General features: G+C 53.2%; 1 protein-coding gene and 2 pseudogenes across 1 annotated transcript; 2 read left to right on the forward strand and 1 right to left on the reverse strand.

The window, feature by feature from the left end:
• Positions 1-227: 227 nt before the first annotated feature.
• Positions 228-10,188, forward strand: LOC138447493 (polyunsaturated fatty acid lipoxygenase ALOX15B-like). Its single transcript, XM_069603471.1, has 14 exons — positions 228-521; positions 607-829; positions 1,125-1,206; positions 3,799-3,921; positions 4,195-4,298; positions 5,544-5,716; positions 5,947-6,093; positions 6,193-6,396; positions 7,432-7,518; positions 7,670-7,839; positions 8,018-8,139; positions 8,237-8,337; positions 8,417-8,587; positions 8,974-10,188. The coding sequence occupies exons 1-14, from the start codon at positions 375-377 to the stop codon at positions 9,151-9,153; spliced, it is 2,034 nt and encodes a 677-aa protein (XP_069459572.1). The 5' UTR covers positions 228-374; the 3' UTR covers positions 9,154-10,188.
• A 1,961-nt stretch (positions 10,189-12,149) lies between these two features.
• Positions 12,150-12,448, reverse strand: LOC138414670 (small ribosomal subunit protein eS27-like; annotated as a pseudogene).
• A 1,493-nt stretch (positions 12,449-13,941) lies between these two features.
• LOC138415460 (polyunsaturated fatty acid lipoxygenase ALOX15B-like) lies at positions 13,942-19,454 on the forward strand (annotated as a pseudogene).
• The last annotated feature ends 3,175 nt before the right edge of the window (positions 19,455-22,629 follow it).

Consider the following 22,629-nt stretch of genomic DNA (forward strand, 5'->3'; position numbering starts at 1 on the left):
GATCGCCAGGGAATTTCTCTGCATAGCTTTTCAAGGCTAAAAAGGCAAAGAAACAAAAAGGTGGACAAATGAACCCCTGAGCTTCACTGGATCCCAATTCCCTCTGGCCCTGCCCATCACTGAAAGGATCTGTCTCCCAAACCTCAGTCCCTACACGTCCCAGGGCAGACCAGCCGACACAGCGGCTTGCCTCTCTCCCCGCCTCTCAGCCCCGCCCTCTCTGCGCTGAGCCGAGGGTTGCTTTTTGAGGCTGTGATAGGTCCCACGGGAACTCAGAGTTGCCTGGCCAGGGTGCGGAGGTGCATGTCCCTAGGGGTGAGCAACTAGGCTCTGCAGTCCGGCCAGCAGGAGAGAGCCAGACTCCGACTGTCTCCATGGCCAAGTTCAGGGTGAGGGTATCCACCGGAGAGGGCTTCGGGGCCGGTACGTGGGACAAAATGTCTGTCAGCATCGTGGGGACCCGAGGAGAGACCCCCCCACTGCCCCTGGACCATCTCGGCAAAGAGTTCAACGCGGGCGCAGTGAGTGCTTGGGCGGTAGGGGTGGGGGCGGAGGAGGGAGCAGGAGGGACGACCCTCTAGGATACTAAACGTCTCCTCCCCACAGGAGGAGGACTTCGAGGTGACGCCCCCCCAGGACGTGGGTCAGGTGCTGCTGGTGCGCGTCCACAAGGCGCCGCCAGCGCTACCCCGGGCCCTCGCGCCCTTGGCCGGGGACGCCTGGTTCTGCCGCTGGCTCCAGCTCACGCCGCACGGGGCCGCGCCGCTCTGCTTCCCCTGCTACCAGTGGCTGGAGGGCGAGGGGAGCCTGGTGCTGCGGGAGGGGACAGGTGACGGGCACACAGGAAAGGGGAGGGCGGATGTGTTGGGGAAAAGGGCAAGGGAGGATCGGAAAGATGAACCGGCGTCGCCAAGGCGGAAGGACAGGGGCACAGGGTTGGGGGGGGGGGGTGGGCCGGAAGGGGAGGTTGGGGGGAGGGGGAGGTGGCAGTCTAGAGTGGGAGAAGCCATCCTTCTGCGGGCAAGGGACCTGGTAAGGGGTGAATCAAGTGGAGGGGGGAGTGGCTGAGGCCAGGGGTCAGGGGGCTTTCTCTGCCCTCCTCACCTGCTCCACTCCTCCCACAGCGAAGATCTCCTGGGAAGATCACCACCCCACGCTCCAGCAACACCGCAGGGAGGAACTGCAGGCCAGGCGGGAGACCTACCGGTGAGGAGGGGGCTTCTGTATGGAGAGGGGGTGGAGATAAGCTGCCTGCGCGGACTAGGGTCAGCCCTTTCCCGCCGATGATGGTGTGGTAGGAAGTCTCCATTTGGTCCTCTGTCCTTTCCAATCACAGCATCACCAGGAACTCCTTAGAAATGCAAATACTCAAAACCTCCTCAGACCACCCGGTTCAGATTTGGACGGGGAGGGCGGCAATACTGGTGTTTTTTAATGAAACTATGGTTGATATACAATATTGTATTAGTTTTGGGTATACAGCATAGTGATTCAGGTTGTTTCTAGATTATATTCCATTATAGTAGTTATTACAGGACTTCCCAGATGGCTCAGATGGTAAAGAATCTGCCCGCAGTGCGGGAAACCCGGTCCGATCCTGGGTTGGGAAGATCCCCTGAAGAAGGGAAAGGTAACACTCTCTAGTGTTCTTGCCTGGAGAATCCCATGGACAGAGGAGCCTGGCGGGCTACAGTCCACAGAGTCGCAGAGTCGGACAAGACAGAATGACTAAGCACACACACACAGGCACACAGGTTCCAGGCATAACTTTTTATGTGATACAGTAACTCTATGTTGCCAACAATATTATATTAAGGAGACTTTCAGGTGACTCATGCCCACTAAACCTTGAAACCTACTGCTCTCAATGCCTTAATCTTGCTGACATCTTTCTTCCCCTGGGGCTTTTTCAAACATCAACATGTTGTGTTCTCCTGGAAGTAGGGGCAGAACCAGAAATATGTCACCCCAACCCCCACGAAACTCATCCTCCAGGGTGGGCAAGGGGTGGGAGGGGGCTCTTTCCCTGCTCTGGTCTCAACATTGTTGGAGGTCAGCTGGGAGAGCTGAGTCCTAAAGGGCCCCCTGGCAGAAGGTGGAGGGCTGCAGAAGGGACTGGAGCCTCTGGGTTCTCCTGAGGCAGAAAGCCAGAGACCCCACTCAGGAGCAGGTTTTCAAAAGGTCACGATCTGGCCAACTGGGCTGTGTCTGAAGCCCAGGCTGCAGGCTTTTGCTTCAGGTCTCTGGGGGCACAGCAGCTGCAGGCTCATTTGGCTGCTGGTGCCTCCACGTGCGTTGTGAATTATATCTCTGAGAAAACCGTGAAGCCCAATCTGCCAGCAACAGCCCCAGGTGAGGGAACAGATGGAGAGGGCTGTGTCCATGGAGTGAAGGAGTGCTTTCTTCCTTTCTTGGCAAAACAAAGACACAGGAGTCAGGAGATGCAGGGGAGGGGATGTGAAAGTTTAGGCAAATTCTTTAATCTTTTTAATCCTTATTTTCTCCTGTAAGAAGCTAAAAATACCAGTCTGATCTGTGTTTTTAGGAAGAACAAATGAGAAAATGGTTATGAATGCAGCTCGTCAGCTGCTAAGCTCTGCACAAATGTATAGACTGTTGTTCATAATATCCCTCAGTTACCTCTGCTCCCGGTGGCTACACCTTCAATACTCAGAGCAAGGTCTCAGATCCACAGAGTCAGCATCACCTGGGAACTTGTTAGAAATGCAGGGTCTTGGGCCCACCCATCCCAGACCTACTAAATGAGAATCTGCATTTTACCAAGATCCCTGGGCGAATTAAATTTTTGTGCATTGAAGTTTGAGAAGCAGGGTTTGGCCACCACTTGGTGGGAGTGTACTTTAATTACAAGTTGTTCTTTGAAGGTACCTGTTTGAACCCAAGGCAATGATTGAATGAACTAAAGAATGAATAGGGCAGGAATGAAAGGACAACTGCCTGGGGTCGACTCAGCTTTGCAGGGACATGATTTTACCATTTCACCCAAAAATCTCAGGCTGTGTTGCTGCTGGACAAAGGGATTTAGAGATGCTTTAGGCCAGACCAGAGGAAATTTCTAGGCTCCCTCAAGCTACAGAGGCTGAAGCGTCTCTCCATGGGATGCCTGCCAAACACAACTGATGCCTTCACACACTCCCACCTTCAGGACAGTGTCCCCTCTGCAATGCATCTCTGTTGGTCGGGAGTCTTGCAAAAACAAAAACAGACTCCAACTAGCAGATAGAAAAAAAAAGGGAACGTGTCAATAGGTCACAGAGATATTCACAGAAGTGAGGGCTGGAAGTGTAGCCAAATCTCAGGGGCCAGAAACAAGGTGAGTCTCTTCCCTGTCTCTGGAGCCCCCAAACGCTTCTCTCTCCTGCTTCACTTTTCTCTCTGCAGAACAGCTTTCTTTGCTCCCAGGCCACATAATGGGAAATAGCTGTAACTAGCAGTCCTGATATTTACATGTTATAACCCAGATACCCAGAGAGAGAGAGAGATGTCCCCAGGTTCGGCCCCAATCTCCAGCTTCCCAGGAAGGATTCTGATTGGCCCCTCTCTGGCCAGGTGCCCAACCCTGGACCAATCAGTGGACCAGGGGAGGAGTCTCCCAGGGAACATGGCAGCTCCCCCTGCAGCCTTGAGGGTGGAGGGGACAGGCAGAGCCCAGAAAGACTCCTGCTTGTGGAAATGCGCTGGCCCTGATCAGGTCCTTGAAGAGTCTGCCACCCCCTATCCCTTGTCAGTGGGTTCCCTGAGGCTTCTTGCTGACTGCCTTCTGGCTCTTCCCTCCAGCTGGAAGACTTACCTCCCAGGCTGGCCTCGGTGCCTCGACGAGGAGACTGTAAAAAACCTGAACCTCAACATCAAATACTCTGTGGCCAAGAACACCACCTTCTACCTACGAGGCAGCTCTGCGTGAGGACAAACCCCCTCTCCTGTCCATGGATCTCAGATGCCCTAGGACCCCTGCCTTCTGCCCTTCCCACCATCAGGAATATGGGTCACACAACCCCACCCAGGGCAAGGCCTCTACTCACCACCTATTCCCACAGGGTGATGGCAGCCTTGGGGCAGTGACTACCTTGGGCCCCAGAAGCTGGTTTGGAATCCTAGGAAGGATAAACCTAGCTGACAAGGGAGCGTTTCCCAGGGCCTCTTGCCTCCCCCACCCCTCACATCTTCTGGCAGGTTGGCTGAGCTGAAACTCAAAGGGCTGCTTGACCGCAAGGGGCTCTGGAAGAGTCTGGAGGAAATGAGACGGGTGTTCAACTTTCGGAAGACTCCAGCTGTAGGTGAGGGCTACAGACCTCTTCCCTGGGACATTAGCTCTCGCTAACAGGAATCTCAGAAAACCAAGCCCCAGTCCACTGTGTGATCCTCACTGAGCCTTACTTTCTCCCCAGACACAAAAGAGGATGTGTACTGGGGGCATCTCTGATCTTCTAATGCCTTTTAATCCATCAGATACTTTTTGGCTACTACATACCAGACAGTGTCTTAGGGGCTGTGGACACAGTCCTTGTCCCCCCAGAGCTTCCAGCTGAGCAAGCAAAAAGCAAAGTTGGCTCAAAAGTAAATCAAGAGGTTCACTTGTGAAGCCTGCACATTGCAGCTCCAGTAAGAGTGTGTAAGGGGCAACTGGCTTGGTCCAGCTAGGGAGTGACCCACAGAGGTGACTTTAGGCTGAGTCAAAACTTGAGACCTCAGAGTTGGATAGGTGTCAACAGTTCTGGGCGTAGTGTAGGGGAACAGAGGGTCCTTCAGGTTTGGGGGATGGTGCAGGTGAAGGCCGTGAAGATGGAAGGAGCAGAGACCTCCTAGGGGCAGAAGATGATGCTGTGGCCAAAGAATATTGATCCAGGGCAGGAAGATAGGAGGCGAAGCAGGGGAGGTGTCTGAGCCCCCAACTGTGCAGAACTGTGGAGGCCATGGTTGGAGCTCGGGCCTCTCCTATATGCAGTGGGAAGTTTCAACCAGCTGCCTGCTGGGGAATGCTGTGGCCAGTTGTGCCACAGGGGATGGGCTGTCTGGACAGAAGTGGAAGCAGGACAGGACATGAGGCTCTGGTCGTGGTCAGCAGAGGATGGAAACCTCAGCAAGGCAGTGATGACACGGAGTGGATGGGTGGACCAGGAGCTACTGAGGATGGAGAATGAACAGGACTTGATGGGAGGAGGATGCGGGGAGCTGCTCTGCTCCAGGTGATCTGGTGCATGGAGGTGCCATTCCTAGGAAGCCAGGCAATGGGGTGGGGCCTGGGCTGGAGCCGGAGCCCATGTTCAGCTTCAGATGTGCTGTGTTTGAGTCACAGAGATGGGGATGGCAGGGAGATGGTAGGCCAGGCGGTGTGGGGACTAAGATATGCTGCTTGGGTGAACTGAAGCCAAGGGGTCAGAGGAGGTCACCCTGAGAAAGTTACAGAGCGAGAAGAGAGGGGCACACAGGACGGACCCAAGAGAAGCTCCACCATGGTGCCCAGGGGGCAGTCCCCTGGGGGCTGGGGTGACCAGTCCCATCTCCCCTGCCCCTCCCCACAGAATACGTGTTTGAGCACTGGCAGGAGGACGCCTTCTTCGCCTACCAGTTCCTGAATGGCCTCAACCCCGTCCTGATCCGACGCTGTCACCACCTCCCCAAGAACTTCCCTGTCACCGATGCCATGGTGGCCCCGGTGTTGGGCCCTGGAACGAGCCTGCAGGCCGAGCTCGAGGTGAGGGGCAGGGGGTCCCGGCCCTGCACACCCCCATCTCAGTCCTTCAGGCCCATCCCTACCGAAAAGGAACCGTACACACATTGGTTAAGTACCTATGGTACACGGTGTGCCAAGAACACCCTCTCCTGTACACTCTACTCCTCGCCCCACATCCTCTCCTGCATTCCCATACTCCCCACCTGCAGAAAGCCAGATGGCAGCCCAGGCTCCCCTGCTCTCTCCCACAGAAGGGGTCTCTGTTCCTGGTGGATTACAGCCTCCTTGCTGGGGTCCGCACCAATGTCATCAATGGGAGGCCTCAGTTCTCCACGGCCCCAATGACCCTGCTATACCAGCGCCCCAGCCGTAGGCCCCTGCTGCCACTCGCCATCCAGGTCAGCAGCTGGCAGGTGGCAGGGCAGGAGTGGGGAGTGGTCTGACTGAGAAGAGGGCAGACACTCAAGGCTGCCTCTCCCCACCAACCCCTCCTACAGCTCAGCCAGACTCCCGGGGCCAACAGCCCCATCTTTCTGCCCAGTGATGACAAGTGGGACTGGCTGCTGGCCAAGACGTGGGTGCGCAATGCCGAGTTCTCCATCCATGAGGCCCTCACACACCTGTTACAGGCACACCTGGTGCCCGAGGTCTTCGCCCTGGCTACGCTGCGCCAGCTGCCCCACTGCCACCCCCTCTTCAAGGTCAGTGGCTCAGCAAGATGGCCCAGATTGTGCCCCAAGCCTGCAGGTCCCTGCACCTGGGCCTGGCCCTCGGGGTGCCTCATCCATGAAGCCTGTCCCCACATGGCCCTGTCCTTCCAGGCCAGGATGCTAAGCCCCTATCCTGCTTCAGTAGCAACTCCCTGCACAACTGCCCCAAGGAGCTGGTTTCCGACAAGCCCTAAGCTGGGGTGAGGTGATGGGGACTGGGGAAAGAGGAAGGACCACATATGACAGCAGGTTATGCCCCAGAGAGATTCCCTTCTAGGGGAGCTCAGTCCAAGAGCTGTCACAGGAGCCCAGCTCCTAGGAAAGGAGAGACCTGGGGCAGACAGATGCCAAAGTGAGAACATGGCCAGCAGGTTTTCTGCAGATCGATGCAGAGATGGGAAGCCATGAGAGAGAGACCTGTGTCTCTAAGGTAGGCTTTGCTAAGCCATCAGATGGCCCATATTCATCCCCTCCAGAGGCCTGGAGCATCTCCTCTGTCAGTGTGATGGGTCCACAGCTGCTGAGACTTTCTGATTCTTCCTTAGACAGTCTCTTAGATCCTGGATGCAGGCCCTACCCTGTCCTCTTCAATCCAGGCTGATTCTTTCTGACAATCAGCAGCTCCCAGAGCCTGGCACTCAGTGATGGGCTCTAGGGGATGGTTCCACATTGCCAGGCCCACAGGCCCTGGTTTTCACAGTGCTTTGCCTACCCAGGGGTCAGAAAATCACAGGATGCTGGAGCCAGAGGAATTCACAGAGCTCATCCAGATGAGCCCTCTCATTTGCCCAGTGATCTGATACACCCAGAGAGAGGAACACTCATGGTCAAGGTCACAGAAAAGGATGCTGGTGGATCTCAGCCCCCATCACTGGGCCTGAAGCCCTGATCTCTGTACCAGGCAGCCTCTCCTGTCGCTGTCATCTCTTTCCATGAGTGATTTACAGGACTGGGTGCCTCTGTGAAGCAAGGCGTGGGACCAGAGATACTCAGGCTTTACCCAGCTCTCTTCTCTGGCCCTTACAGCTGCTGATCCCTCACACTCGGTACACCTTGCATATCAACACGCTGGCCCGAGAACGGCTCATTGCCCCTGGGGAGGTGGTGGACAGGGTAAGGACTGCTTCAGGGAGGACAGGGGTGGGCTAGTTCTCCAGTGTGAAGACTCTGAGATCCTGGGGTGGGAGTGGCCCTGTCTCCCCAAACAGTGTTACCTCCTGCTTCTGGGGCAAGGGCTGTGGTAACCAGGAGTCCGATCTCCCAGTCCACAGGCCTTGGCATTGGAGGCTTCTCTGAGCTGATACAGAAGAACATGGAACAGCTGAACTATTCTGCCCTGTGTCTGCCTGATGATATCCGGGCCCGAGGAGTTGGAGACATCCCGGACTACTACTACCGGGATGATGGGATGCAGATCTGGGGTGCAGTGGAGTGGTGAGGGATTCAGCCCCAGAGAGCGTCAGCCTTGGGGGCAGGGAGGAAGGAGAAGGAAGGCCCACGGAGGCACCCACCAGGAGGAGGGATGGACATTAACAGCGCCAGACTGGGCAGGGGCGCTTCTCAGGGAGGGTTGGGGTTGACAGCTGGGACAGCAACCCCATGCACCTTGCAGCTTTGTCTCCGAAATGATCAGCATCTACTACCCGAGTGATGAGTCTGTCCGTGATGACAGTGAACTCCAGGCCTGGGTGTGGGAGATCTTCTCTGAGGGCTTCCTAGGCCGGGAGAGCTCAGGTAGGGGGACCTCGGTTCTTAGATCCTACCCTCAGACCTCTGCAGCATTGTCCTCAGGACCCTTACAGCCCCATTCCCAGCCCAGCTCTCCCTGCAGGTCTACCCTCCACCCTGGGGACGCGGGAAGCCCTGATACAGTACGTCACCATGGTGATATTCAACTGTTCGGCCAAGCATTCGGCTGTCAGTGCGGGGCAGGTGAGAAGGGTCAATGTCGGGGGGCAGGACTGGGGAGGAGGATGGGCTCCTAACCTCACTCTGCCCTCTTGGCTGTCAGTTTGACTTTGGTGCCTGGATGCCCAACCTGCCACCCAGCATGCAGCTGCCACCACCCACCTCCAAAGGCCAGGCCAGTCTGGAGGGGTTCTTAGCCACCCTCCCACCAGTCAATGCCACGTGTGATGTGGTCATTGCCCTCTGGCTGCTGAGCAAGGAGCCTGGAGACCGAGTGAGTGTGGGGCTGGGAACCCGGCTGGACCAGCCCTGGGTAAGGGAGGCGATGCTGTTTACCCTTCCTGACCCAGATCCCACTTTACCGTCACACACCCCACGGAGCCTTCCCAGGGGGACACATGGGCACTAGACATCTCACAAGGAGGGCCAAATGAGATGATGCAGAGTCACCCTTTGCTGCAAGGGAAATGTGTGATAAGTTCCAGGGTGGCTGGGCCCTTTGACTTGAGCCTTCATCCTCAGAGCTGCCCACAGTAATTGTCACTGTTCAGGGGAAGGTGGGTCAATCAGAGGCTGCTTCAGGTCCCCCGGGGGTGGATGGCTAAGGCGGGTCGCAGCTGCATAGCAGCCCCTTCACCCATCCTTGTGTTTGGTTCCCAGAGGCCCCTGGGCACCTACCCAGATGAGCATTTCACCGAGGAGGCCCCGCGCCGGAGCATCGCTGCCTTCCAGAGCCGCCTGGCTGAGATCTCGCGAGACATCCAAGAGCGAAACCGCAGCCTGGCGCTACCCTACCCCTATCTGGACCCTCCCCTCATTGAGAATAGCGTCTCCATCTAACTGCCCTGGGGAACAGGGCCCCAAAGGGGCATCGCTCTAGGCTACCTGCCACCCAGAGAAAAGGACTCCCCAGAAAATCAGGCCCCCCTATGCCTCTCCTAGGACAACAGCCTGGTATAACTAACCTCCCAAAACACACATGGTGAAACAGAAACAAAGCAAAAACATAAAACCCCAGAGAACAGAACCTCATTGGAGGACACCACTATGCCTTTTGAAGATTCTAAGCCTCAAAGTGCCTGCACACCTGCAGCCCCCTGGAAGGGTTCCATGGGGGGAACACAGTCCTGCCCCTGGTCCCGCTGACCACAGCTGACCTGACCAATGGTCACCTGACTCAAGGGCAGCCCTCTTGTAGACTGTCCGCCTGAAAACTGCCAGAGAAGTTGATAGTGACCTGTGGTCAGAGCTTTGAAATGAACAACCCACTGAGAAAGGCCACAGGAAGCATGGCAGGAGGACATACTGCCCAGGACAAGCAGGCAGTGCCCACATCCGCTTTCTAAAAAAACATGCCCCAAAGTTGGACAAAAGCCTTGCATATTATAAAACAGTTTCCATTTCTGGAGACTTAGGCAGTATTATACCATTCATCATACACTGCCTTCTAGATTCAATCTTCAACGACAGAATTCCAACATTGCTTATACATTCTTCTGTTTTTCTTTTTTCTTGTTCTGACTCAGTGAACATCCATTAATGCCAAAAATGTGTCCCCTTGAATTCACCTGATGATTTCCATCTCTGTCTCGTAGTGTAGGCAATAGAGCTCTGGTTTTTTAGTTTCCCTAATTTTTATAAAACACTGTAGACAGATACAATATATATTTGAATAATTACATAAACATGGCCACTGAAATAAATAGAACAATGCTTCAGAAAGGGGAATGCTGCCCAGCTCACAGCACTGGAACTGTCCATTCTTTATTGAGATTCAGTGCAGCCCCAAATGATTCAGAGATACAGCTGTCAAGCTTCTTTTGTTTAAAACAATGCCTGCAAACTCAAGCAATAAAGAAATTTGTGAAAAAGAAACCAAGTGTCTTGAGGGACTGGAGAACATGTTAAACACAGTAGGAGTTAAACTCAGTCAGGAAGGACCGGAAACTGGAAACTCTGAGCACAAGAACCAGCGGACACTGTCCTCGGGCACTGCCGTCAGGATGATGAAGCTCCTCCTACTTTTTGTCCTTGGCTCAATGTTCAAATTCCAAGAGGGAGAATCTATGCTCGACAAATATCTCAGCTACTTCCCAGCATTTCCCAGCCTACCTTTCAGTTAGGTTGCAGTCACATGGCCAATTCTGGCCAATGGACTGTGAGAGGAGTGTTGTAGGCAGGATATCCAGGATGAAGCTGGCATGCCGCCTCCATCGTTCACTTGCCCTTAAGGCTACCATGGAGGCATGTTTCAGAACTCCTGAGCCCCGTCCTTCCCTCTGTCACTAGACTGTAAGCTCTCAAGGACAGGGTTTGTAACTCCTCCCCACACTGTAGGTGCTCAGGAGGTGTTGAATGGAGGAATTAATACATACATGATTCCTAATGTCCTTTTCATTTACCTGTGTGTCTTCTCAACCAGACCATGAATTTCTGGAAGGTGGGAGTCATGGAAAGGGAAAAGAGGAAGGGTTGTAGGGTGGAAGGTCCCAAAAGCTGGGGGAGAGTCCAGCTTACCTCCTGCCACACCTTGTCCAGCGTTCCAAAATAGGGTAGAGTGAGTCACCAGAGATTGTCTTTGTTCAGTCACTCACTCTTTGTGACCCCACGGACTGCAGCACACCAGGATTCCCTGTCCTTCACTATCTCCTGGAGTTTGCTGAAACTCAAGTCCATTGAGTCAGTGATGCCATCCAACCATCTCATCCTCTGTCTCCCTCTTCTCCTCCTGCCCTCAATCTTTCCCAGCATCAGGGTTTTTTCCAGTGAGTCAGTTCTTCTTATCAGGTGTCCAAAGTACTGGAGTATCAGCTTCAGCATCAGTCCCTCCAATGAATATTCAGGGTTGATTTCCTTTAAGATTGACTGGTTTGAGCTCCTTGCTGTTCTAGGGACTCTCAAGAGTCTTTTTCAGCATAACAACTCAAAAGCATCAATTCTTTGGCACTCAGCCTTCTTTATAGTCCAGCTCTTACATCCGTACATGACTACTAGAAAAACCATAGCTTTGACTATATGGACCTTTGAATACACTGTCTAGATTTGTCCTAGCTTTTCTTCCAAGGAGCAAGCATCTTTTAATTTCATGGCTGCAATCACTGTCTACTGTGATTTTGGAGCCCAAGAAAATAAAATCTGTCACTGTTTCCGCTTTCCCCCCCTCTATTTGTCATGAAGTGATGGGACCATGATAATAATTTTTTGAATGTTGAGTTTTAAGGATAGAGAAGGATAAAGCCCTGGGTAGGTAGAGGTAGAAACAGATGAAACACTATAAGACATTAGCACAGAAGGAGGATAATGAGACAGTGCAGACACAAGGGTTGTGGGACATAAAAAGTAAAGGCAAGGAACCAAAGGTGTGGGTGGACGTGAGAGGTCAAGGATCACAGGTGTGAAGCCGCAGGGCCCTGGTGAAACAGTTGACAGTGTAGCTTTGGAGGAGAACTCTTGGAAGTCTCAAACTAAACTAAGTCTAATGTTTATAAGATGCTCTATGCAGTATTACTTATAATAGGAAAAAACTTTTAGAAATTTAGGAAACAATCCAACTAAGAGAAATAATGTAGCTGGTAACAAATTCAATCCTCAAATGCGGACACAGAAAAAACATCCATGATATATTGCTGCGTAGGTGGGAAATTACTTGCACAATGACTATCATGGTATGATCTCTCTGATGGTTAGAAAAAAAACAAACAACCTAAGGTAGAGGGATTGTATAACAGGGCCATGATGAGGCATAAGGGAATGGGACTTTACATTGAGAGTGGAGGTGGGGGATGGGGTGGAGGGAAATCCCAGAAAAAGAGAGCTATTTTTTTTTTTTAATCCAAAACATGTTTATTGGGATGGTTTCCCGTTCATCTTGATACAGGGTACTTTTAGTGCTGCTTCCGTCTGAAAGAGCATCCTTCTGTAAGCCTTGCTTTTCCTCCTGAAGGCTGGCAGAGGACAGTAGAGCAGCCAACACACGAAACTACTGTTGTGCAAGGCTAAAGACGGTGGTGACTTTATAGCATCCTGGGCATTTTACATCCATGAAATAGGAATTGGGGCTCTGCACCAGGTGTTTCTTCTTGTGTTTCCTCTTCTCTTCTGGAGAGGGATGAAGAAGATCCTTTGCGAGAGGCATATTCTTGTGAGGAGGTCGTCACTGCCAGAAAGGGGAAAAAGAGAGCTATTTGATTGCCTGATAATACCCACAGGAACAGCCTTATTAGAAAAAAAAATATATATATATATATATATATCTCCATGGGACTTCCCTGGTGGCACAGTGGATAAGAATCCATCTGCCAGTGCAGGAGACACAGGTTCGCCGCCTGGTCCAGGAAGATCCCACATGCTGCAGAGCAACTAAGCGCATGCACCACAACTACTGAGCCTGCGCTCTAGAGCCCACAAGCCGCAACTACTGAAGCCCAAGCTCCCAGAGCCTGTGCTCTGCAACAGGAGAAGCCACCACAATGAGAAGCCCAAGCACAGCAGCGAAGAGTGGCCCCCGCTCTCGGCAACTAGAGAAAGCTTGCGCGCAGCCAAAAATAAATAAATCTCAAAAAAGAAAAAAATATCCAAAACTGATCAACAGAACAACTGCCTGTCCTTTCAAAGATAGTTTTCTAGAAGAATGTATCATTGCTTGATTTTGCTAGTCCATGTAAAGTTCACATAACTTTTGTCTGGTAGAGAGGCAAATGATTTCTGTTCAGTAAAATAAGATAACCCCAAAGGAGGTAGTTTATCACCGTGTAGGACAGTAGCTAGTATGGTATCTCACTCAGCAATTTTATACTTAACATCCTTTATAAAATTGCCTGCAAATAGCAGCTCCTCAACTGTTCACGGAACCAGCATTACCACTTTGACTTTGTGCCATTCAGCTTTGATTTATGTTCACTCTAATTTGTATGAATCATGGTTTTAATTTTTTTGAAAACTTATACTTTGACAGGTTGGAGGGAGGGGCTGGACGTCTCCCCCTTGCAGTGCCTAGAGCCTGTGACCTTTCTTTCAGTGCTGGGTCCTCTTCCAGCCTCTGCCCCACCTTTGTGCGCCCCTGCTCTCTCCCCTATCCATACTAGACTTCTTGGAGGCCTGGGATCACTACCCAGCGAGGATGCAACAGATCACGCCCCTACAGAGAAAGCTCTGAGGATAGGCACCAGACCACAGGATCAGAAATGAAGAAAGGGCCTGACTGGCAGCTGGAAGATTGTGTGCAATAAGAAGAGTGGTTATGTCCCTTCCCTCCAAGGGCTAGGCATTCTGGTTTAACAAATTAGCCAGACTGTCCGTTGGCAAAGGTGTGGACATGGAAGAGGCGGAGTTACCTGGAGTAGCCTTAAGCAGACCCCCTTTCAGGGAGGCAGAGCCCCTTAGACAGCAAGAGGAGCTAAGGTTAGACGGCAGGCTGCGGGAGGGGCCTGGGCGGTGGGGAGGTGCTAGGCGGGCTTCGGGGTCGTAGCTCCACGGGAGACCACTGTCAGGGCACAGGCCACGGGGCCCCAGCCTGGCACATGGGGCCTCGCGGAACCGCCTGCCCCACCTCCCCGACGACTCTCCCTCTTGCAGCCAGCCAACCCTGCCTCGTTCCCTGCGGCACTTCTGACCCCTAGACGGCAAATCATGAGCAAGTACACTGTGCGTGTGGCCACCGGCTCCCTCCTGGGCTCGGGGACCTGGGACAGAGTGTCGGTCAGCCTGGTTGGGACCCCAGGCGAGAGCTCCCGCCTGAGGCTGGACGGCTTTGGGAAGGAATTCCGGCAAGACGCAATGAGTACGGTGCTGGCCGAGACCTCCTTGCACTCAAACCCCCAAGGACTTTGAGGTGACGCCCCCCCAGGACGTGGGCCCGGGGCTGCTGGTGCACGTGCACAAGGTGCCCCCAGCACTGCCCGGGCCCCTCGCGCCTGCGGCCCGGGACTCCTGGTTCTGCCGCTGGCTCCAGCTCACGCCGCTGCCCTGGGGCGCGCCCCTCCGCTTCCACGGCTACTAGTGGCTGGAGGGCAAGGGAAGCCAGGTGCTGTGGGAGGGACAGGTGAGTGGGGGGCGGGCTGGGGCTCTCCCACTGAAGGAGGCTAGTGCGGGTGGAGGGCCAGGGAGGGCCCCTGTGGGCTGGTGTGGCCACTGGCGGGAGGAGGGGCAGGTGGAGGAGGGGAGATCACCTGGGGTGAGAGCAAGGGCCGCTGGGAAGGAGGGGTAGTGGCTGGGAGAAATTATACTGATTCGAGGAGAGAGCTGGTGGAGGGACCAGTGGTGGGGAGGACCCAGTGGTTCAGATAGTGGCAGTGGGTGTAGTGAGTGGAGGAGGGTGGGCCTGGTGGGAAGAGACCAGGGCTGTGAAGCAAAGGGAAAGGGTGGAAAGAAAGTGAAAGCGAAAGCTACTCAGTTGTGTCCAACTCTTTGAGACCCCAGGCTGGAATACTGGAGTGGGTAGCTGTTCCCTTCTCCAGGGGATCTTCCCAACACAGGGACTGAACCCAAGTCTCCCGCATTGCCAGTGGATTCTTTACCAGCTGAGCCACAAGGGAGGCAAGGGAAGGGTTGGGGAGGCAGGCAACTGGGGCCCCACAGAGGAAGGGCATGAAAACGGTCAGCACGCCCTTCTCTCCAGCTCTGCTCTTTGCCCCCTCCCCATTGGCCTCAGCTGTTGAGCTGGGGTCAGTGACTGGGAGGGAGCAGGCTGCAGTTTGCGGAGGCGGGGTCTGCCTGGAATGGAGGGGCTTCTCCACCCCCCAGGAAGAAGTCAAAGAGACAGGGAGGCCAGTGGCTGACTGATGCTCCAGACCAGAGTTGCCGCACCCCAGGTCTGAGGAGAGGAAGGGGAGAGGCTGGGGTTCTAAGAATTAGGGCCAGGTTCCCCTCTTACATTTTCCCTCCCCCAAGCATAGTTGTCTGGCAGGACAGCCACCCTCTGCTCTATGCCCAGACCCAGGCAGAGACTGTGGCGAGGCAGTAGAAATACTGATGAGCAGTTCAAGGAGACTTCAGGCTGGCCGTCCCTAGGATCCCCACTTCTTAGTTTTTGGCTAGTAGGGGGACCACTTGCTCCTGTTTGCTGAGGTCAGCTGAGCCTCAGATCTGACTCCCTCCCCCGCCACGACAGCACACACATGAGGAATTCCAAGTCTTGGGGCAGTCCTCTACCCACCTTGCCATGCCTGAACTTCTCATCCCAAAGCCCTCCCTTGTACAACCAGGCCCAGCAGCCACCAGCACCTCACTCCCATCTCCACCTCTGCCCGTTACAGGTGGACTGAATTTTTCCCAGAGATACCCCACTGCTTGGATGCTGAAAACCTCAAGGAGCTTGATCTCAGCCTGTGCTACTCAGTCGCCAAAGAAATGGATCAGAAGAGCTGCATCCTCTCCCTGTGAGCCTGCTGCCCCACCCAACACCTTCCCCGCTGCAGCCCCTCCCTTAGGGTGGACTAAGGTCCACAATTCTTGGAGCCATTCTCACCCATCAGGGCTTCAGCAAGAATGACTAGGAAGTAAGTTCTAAGAACGCTCCTTTGTTAACACAAGTACAAACACTTTCCTGCTATCTGCTCTATCTTCGCCATTTCTGAAAGCCTGCAGCCTCTGCCCTGTGGGTCTGTTTGCTGGTCATCCCCCTCCTCTGACTTTGTAACTACATCTTCAAACTGTCCCCAACAGTTAGTTGTTCTGAACACCTGGAAACAGGCATCTCATGAATATCCTCAGCCATCAGGAAAAACCACCTGAAGCAGAAAGACTTTTTTCTTGCAAATTGCCATCTACCTTTTGGGGGCCTTGTGCCTTGCATGCAGGCTTGAAAACCAGGCTAAGTCGAAGGATTTAGGAGTTTCCACTCTCCAATATCCATGTCTCTTCCTGAGTGCACTATGGGTCCAAACTAAACATGTGGAAACTCAGTTCAAAAACCTCTGGACACACACACACACAAAAAGCCATGGGTGATCCTTGGAGGTCCAGTGGCTAAGACTTCACTTTCCCAATGCAGGTGGCCCAGGTTTCATCCTTGGTCAGGGAACTAGATCTCATATGATCAACTAAGAGTTTGCATGCTGAAATGAAGCTTGAAGATCCTGCGTGCCACAACTAAGATCCAATGCAGCCCAATAAATAAATAACCATTAATAAAATAGCACTGTTGCCACAGCCCAAGGTGATGTTCTGGTTTAACAAATTAGCCAGGCTGTCCCAGGGCAAAGGTGCAGGAGAATCAGTCATTGACCTGGTGAATTTTAACAGGGAATTAGAACCCCTCATAGTTCAGAATCCAAAACAGAACGGGCTTGGACACTGCTGTTGTCCAGCATTCTTCACTCTTCTGACTTTCTCAGATTCTACTCAAATCCCAAACGCAGTCCATGCATATCACAGAGTACCTGAGGTTCCACCAGAAATGGGTGGGGCTGAAAGAGTGGGTAACTCCTTTTGAATTTGACTAAATTCTGATCTCTTGTTTTCTGAGAAACCACTCGCTGGTAATGTCATCCCTCTAGCTGGGGCAGGAGAAAGGGAGCATCCTGAAGTGACGGTGCTGGAAGCTGGAGATCTGGGTCCTGGGAGCGGTGGCAGTGCTGGAGGAAGGGGACTTGGGTCCTTGGTCTCCAGGGCGACCCTCTGCACACCCACCTCCTGCAGAGTATGTGTTTCCACATACTCTATTTAAGGAAGACACCTCCTTTGCCTACTAGTTCCTAAACGGCTTCAGCCTGGTCTGATCCGATACTGTCATCACCTGTCCAAGAACTTCCCTGTCACTGATGCCATGGTGGCTCCTGTGATGGGCCCCAGGACCCGTCTTCAGGCTGAGCTAGAGGTGAGGAGTGCAGGGGGTCCAGGCAACCTTTCCTCCCCTGAGTGTCTTCAGAAGCCCAGATGCCCTGGCTCCCAGTCCTCCAGATCCCTTCTCTTCCACCCAGCCCTGACCACCCTTCACCCTTTCCCACTCCTTTCCCAGCTAGCTCAGCCACCCCTTTAAGTCAACAGCTCCTGCTCATCCCTGGAAGGAGGTGTGTTATTCTTTGAGGACAAAGATGGAGCGGGCAGGGCTCAGTGTGGCATGCTCTCTCCTGGTGCTTTGCCAGGCTCCCTGCATTTGGTGGGACCTTACCATTCAGAAAATTGATTCTTGTGGTTTCTGAGGATGCACTGAAGCTGGTGAACAATGTGCTCCTCAGAGTTGCTGCCTCCTCCAACTCTGCGCTATCAGGAGAGAGGAGCCCTCACCCCTGAGAGTGCCTCCTGCATCCCAAAGTGCCATTCCCCAGCCGGGCTCCCTCTCTCCCTGTCTGTCCTTGAAGTTTGGGGCTGGCCGCAGCAGAAGCATCTCCAATACTCAGGCAGAGATCTCTCTCTTTTTTTGGCCCTGGGCTAGAATACCTCCTGGCTCCAGGGAATAGGATTAAAAAGTGACGGTGAAGTCACTCAGTCATGTCCGACTCTTTGCAATCCTATGGACTGTAACCTGCCAGGCTCCTCTATCCATGGGATTTTCCAGGCAAGAACAGTGGAGTGGGTTGCCATTTCCTTGTCCAGGGGATCTTCCCAACCCAGGGATCCAACCCAAGTCTCCCACATTACAGGCAGACCCTTTACCATCTGAGCCACCACTTCCAGTTAAATTGGGGCTTCCCTGGTAGCTCAGCTGGTAAAGAATCTGCCTGCAATGCAGCAGACCCTGGTTCAATTCTTGGGTCTGGAGAAGGGATAGACTGCCCCACCAGTATTCTCGGGCTTCCCTGGTGCCTCAGATGGTAAGAATCTGCCTGCAATGTGGGAGGCCTGGGTTTGATCGCTGGATTAGGAAGATCCCTTGGAGGAGGGCACGGCAACCTACTCTATTATTCTTGCCTGAAGAATCCCCATAGACAGAGGAGCCTGGTGGGCTACAATCCATGGAGCTCACAAAAAGTTGGACACAACTGAGTGACTAAGCACACACAGCACACCAGCTAAATACTTGCAAGTGCCCCTACCCCTCGCTGCCTCCCTCAGCCTCCCAGGACTGCCCCCTGTCTAGCCCTCTTCCCCATCTTCTCCTCCTATAGAAGGGCTCTCTGTACCTGGTGGACCACGCCATCCTTAAAGGATCCGCTCCAGCGTCATCAACGGACAACCCCAGTTTTTGGCTGCCCCCCTGACCCTGCTGCACCAGTGCCCTGGTGGACCCCTGCTACCTCTCCCTATCCAGGTCAGCAAGGCAGAGCTCTGGGAGGGAAGGGGGGTGGCATGTCATCTGCTCAGGATGACTGAAAGCTTTTCCCCTTCCCAATGCAGCTGTTTCAAGTGCTGAACATGATGTATTGTCTCATCCTACCCAGCCCCTCCCAGCCCCTGCCCCACACAACCAGGAACCTGCATGACTCAGTGCTGGTCCCAGGAGCCCTCAACTGGGCTTTCCCACGTGTGCCAGCAAGGTGGCCTTTGATCATTTTACCTCTCAGCAGTGTTTCCTCTCTTGTAGTGGATGTGATCTTGTGTAAAAAACACTCCTCTGGAGTTTACTGCGTGCCTGGGACTGTTCTAAGTACTTCACCAGCATTAACTCATTAAATCCTCAGAGCAACCCAATGAAAAAGATTATGATCATCAACTTTATTTTACAGATAAGGAACCTGAGTGACAAGGAGGTTAATTAACTTTCCTGGGGACATGGGGCTAGTTAGGGAGCTGACCATGTGATCTGGTCCCATGGGCAGGATGACAGGTCACGCTTGCTGCACCTAGATTCTGCCTGACACCCGCCTGCCTCCCCCATACACCCGATTCCAGCTCTCCCAGACATCTGGCCCAGACAGCCCCATCTAAGAGCCCAGCAACTCACCTGAGGACTAACTCCTGGCCAAGACCTGAGTGCGACATGTAGAGTTTCTGGTGCACAAGATGAACACACATTTGCTTCGAACCCACCATCTGACTGAGGCCTTTGCTCTGGCCACACTATGGCAGCCTCCCATGTGCCACCCCATCTTCAAGGTAAGGGATCCCACCTCTCAGTGTCCAGAGCTGCAGGGTACCTGGGGCTGCCTCATCTAACCTCAGGCTCTGGTTCTCCCCAGCTGCTCATTCCTCATTTCCTCTGCACCTCCCACATCAACCTTTATGGCTGCACTAGGCTTTTTGCACCAGGAAAGTTCAGCTGACCAGGTCAGGCCTGGGATCCTGGTGGTCAGCAGAGAGAGCCAAGAAGGAGCCAAGGCTGGTCCTGAGCCCCTTGCTCCCAGAAGCTGTGGACTGTCTGCTCATTACAGATAATGTCAATAGGACGGCTGGGCAGCCTGGAACTGATGGCCAAAGAGCTGGAAACTCTCACCCACTGCTTACTCTGTCTGCCCTACCAACTGCTGACCATGAGGTTCAGGACCTTGCCAACTACTACTACCGCCGAGACAGTGCACTCCGGATCTGGGCAGCCATAGAGGGGTGAAGCTCCCCGGAGCCTGAGGGCTCCACATCTCACCCTTGGCTCCATCTGTCTTGTTTGTTCTTCGACTTCTTCTCATCTTCTCCCCAGACACACTGCTGTCTTGCAGTCCTTTCCTGCCTCCTCTTCCTTCCTAGCTGTGTGACCTTGGGCAAGTCAGTTAACCTCTTTGTGTCTGAGAAATGCTGGGCTGGATGAAGCACAGCTGGAATCAAGATTGCTGGGAGAAATATCATAACCTCAGATATGCAGATGACACCACCCTTATGGCAGACAGTGAAGAAAAACTAAAGAGCCTCTTGATGAAAGTGAAAGAGGAGAGTGAAAAAAGTTGGCTTAAAGCTCAACATTCAGAAAACTAAGATCATGGCATCTAGTCCCATCACTTCATGGCAAATAGATGGGGAAACAGTGATGGACTTTATTTTTTAGGGGCTCCAAAATCACTGCAGATGGTAATTGCAGCCATGAAATTAAAAGACGCTTGCTCCTTGGAAAAAAGCTATGACCAACCTAGACAGCATATTAAAAAGCAGAGACATTACTTTGCCAACAAACGTCCGTCTAGTCAAAGCTATGGTTTTTCCAGTAGTCATGTATGGATGTGAGAGTTGGACTATAAAGAAAGCTGAACACCGAAGAATTGATGCTTTTGAACTGTGGTGTTGGAGAAGACTCTTGAGAGTCCCTTGGACTGCAAGGAGATCCAACCAGTCCATCCTAAAGGAAATCAGTCCTGAATAGTCATTGGAAGGACTGATGTTGAAGCTGGAACTCCAATACTTTGGCCACCTGATGGGAAGAACTGACTCATTTGAAAAGACTCTGATGCTGGGAAAGATTGAAGGCAGGAGCAGAAGGGGACGAAAGAGGATGAAATGGTTGGATGGTGTCACCAACTCAATGGACATGAGTTTGAGTAAGCTCCATGAGTTGGTGATGGATAGAGAGGCCTGGCATGCTGCAGTCCATGGGGTTGCAAAGAGTCGGACACAACTGAGCAACTGAACTGACTGAACTGTCTGTTTTCTCATCTGAAAATGGAGCTGATAGGAGACCTACCTCAAAGGTTATTAGAATTAAATGTAATGCCCTTAGCACAAATCTCAGGTGAATATGATATGCTGTTTGAGCATTAGCTATTATTATTATTATCCCCCTCAAAGACAGTTGCCTTGTCTCTAGACTTCCCTTTTAAGTCTCCTTCACTGGAGACATCCTTGGGATGTACCTCTGGCCTCTACCCTGGAGGCCAGGTGTTTTTGATGTCTGGCTTCTTTGTGGGTCCCCATCCCTACAGTTCCTGAGCATAACCACCTCCCTTAGGCGCTGGGCTCTGTGATTGCCCTACTTCATGAGCCTCACGTGGCTTCATTTTTTGTCACATGAAAGGAAAGTTTCACGCAGCATCTCTTCCCTCGAGTCTTACCCCCGCCTTCCACTTTTCCTGCTCAGCATACATGAGTCCTAGGGAGGCTAGACACCCTGATTCTCGCTCTCTCCCTATCCAAACACTGCCTCTTGCTCAAGCCCAGCTTATACCCACTTCCCCTTGAAGTCCTCAGGGACTCCTCACAATGAATTTGCATAGCTGGAGGTGCCCGTGTCAGAACTCTTCTTAGCAATGGCTCGTGTGCTCTGCCATGGCTGAGGGTGGATGCTGTGGTGAGTGGGGCAGGCCCTGCTCTGCCCTTTGAGAACTAGTGGGGGACATGGACGCCAGCATCCCTGTCCCAACAGAGAGAGGCCTGGGGTCCAATCCTTCTTTGTGGTTTGATGTGGCCTAGACTACTGGAATGCCAAAGCCTACAAGGCCCGTGAGCAGGAAAGAAGGTGGACAGAGACTGGCTAGCCGGCTACTCACATTTCTCAGATGAGGACAATGGTGACTCAGCTATGACTAAAACGAGAGCTTTAGATTTTTTGGGAGAGAAACCAGTCATTTTCTAATATTTAAATGTTGGCCACGGATTCAACTTTAAAAAGAAACCAAAAATCTTGGTAGTCAGCCAGAGACCGAAGCCTCCAGGCTTGAAGCTTGGCTGGCGCTTCCTAGAATGTGAAGTTGCCCGTTTTCCTTCTCGGGCCTCAGTTTCCTCCTGTTAGGGCAGCTGGTTTCAGTGGCCTCTTCCAACCCCCACCCTGGGGCAGCACAGGCTCCCAACTGTGTCACCACGTACTTCTGCCCCCCTCCCATTGTTGGCATCTACTACCCCAACAACCACGCTGTGAGCAAGGACTTGGAGCTGCAGGCCTGGGTCAGGGAGCTCTTCCAGAGGGGATCTCTTAGCTGCGTGAGCTCAGATGAGGTGTTCACCCCTGCCTGCCACCCTCAGGACCCCACTTTCCCAGGACAGCAGGCCCCGCGTTTCAACTCTGCTGCCTCTGCGTCCCCATCCAGGGGTGCCTTCCAGCCTGGACAGCTGTGCCGACCTGACTGAGTTTCTCTCCATGACCATCTTCAGCTGCTCAGCCCAACACACTGCTGTCAATACTGGTCAGGTGAGGGGGGACTTTGCAGGGGACAAGCCAGGTCATGGGGGATGTGGGCCTAGCAGGAGTCCTGGCAGCCTTGTGCCTACTGAGTCTAGGGGGTCAGTTTGGTTTCGGTGACTGGATGCCCAATTCTCCCAGTACCATCTGGCTCCCCCTGCCTACCTCCAAAGGCCAGAGCCTGACAAGCCTGATGGCTTCACTCCCTGAGGTCAACGTCACGTGCCACTCCCTTGAGCTCTTCTGGAGTGTCAGCGATGAAACCAAGGATACTGTAAGGTCCAGGGTGGGGTGGGGTGGGCTGGGGTCTCAGGTTCCGGGAGAGTGAGTGGGGTGAAGAAAGGCTGCTGGGGACACTGCATTACTTGGAGGATGCACCGAACAGATTGGGCTTCTGGGGG

This window comes from Ovis canadensis, chromosome 11 (assembly GCF_042477335.2).
Source record: "Ovis canadensis isolate MfBH-ARS-UI-01 breed Bighorn chromosome 11, ARS-UI_OviCan_v2, whole genome shotgun sequence".
Taxonomy (NCBI): domain Eukaryota; kingdom Metazoa; phylum Chordata; class Mammalia; order Artiodactyla; family Bovidae; genus Ovis; species Ovis canadensis.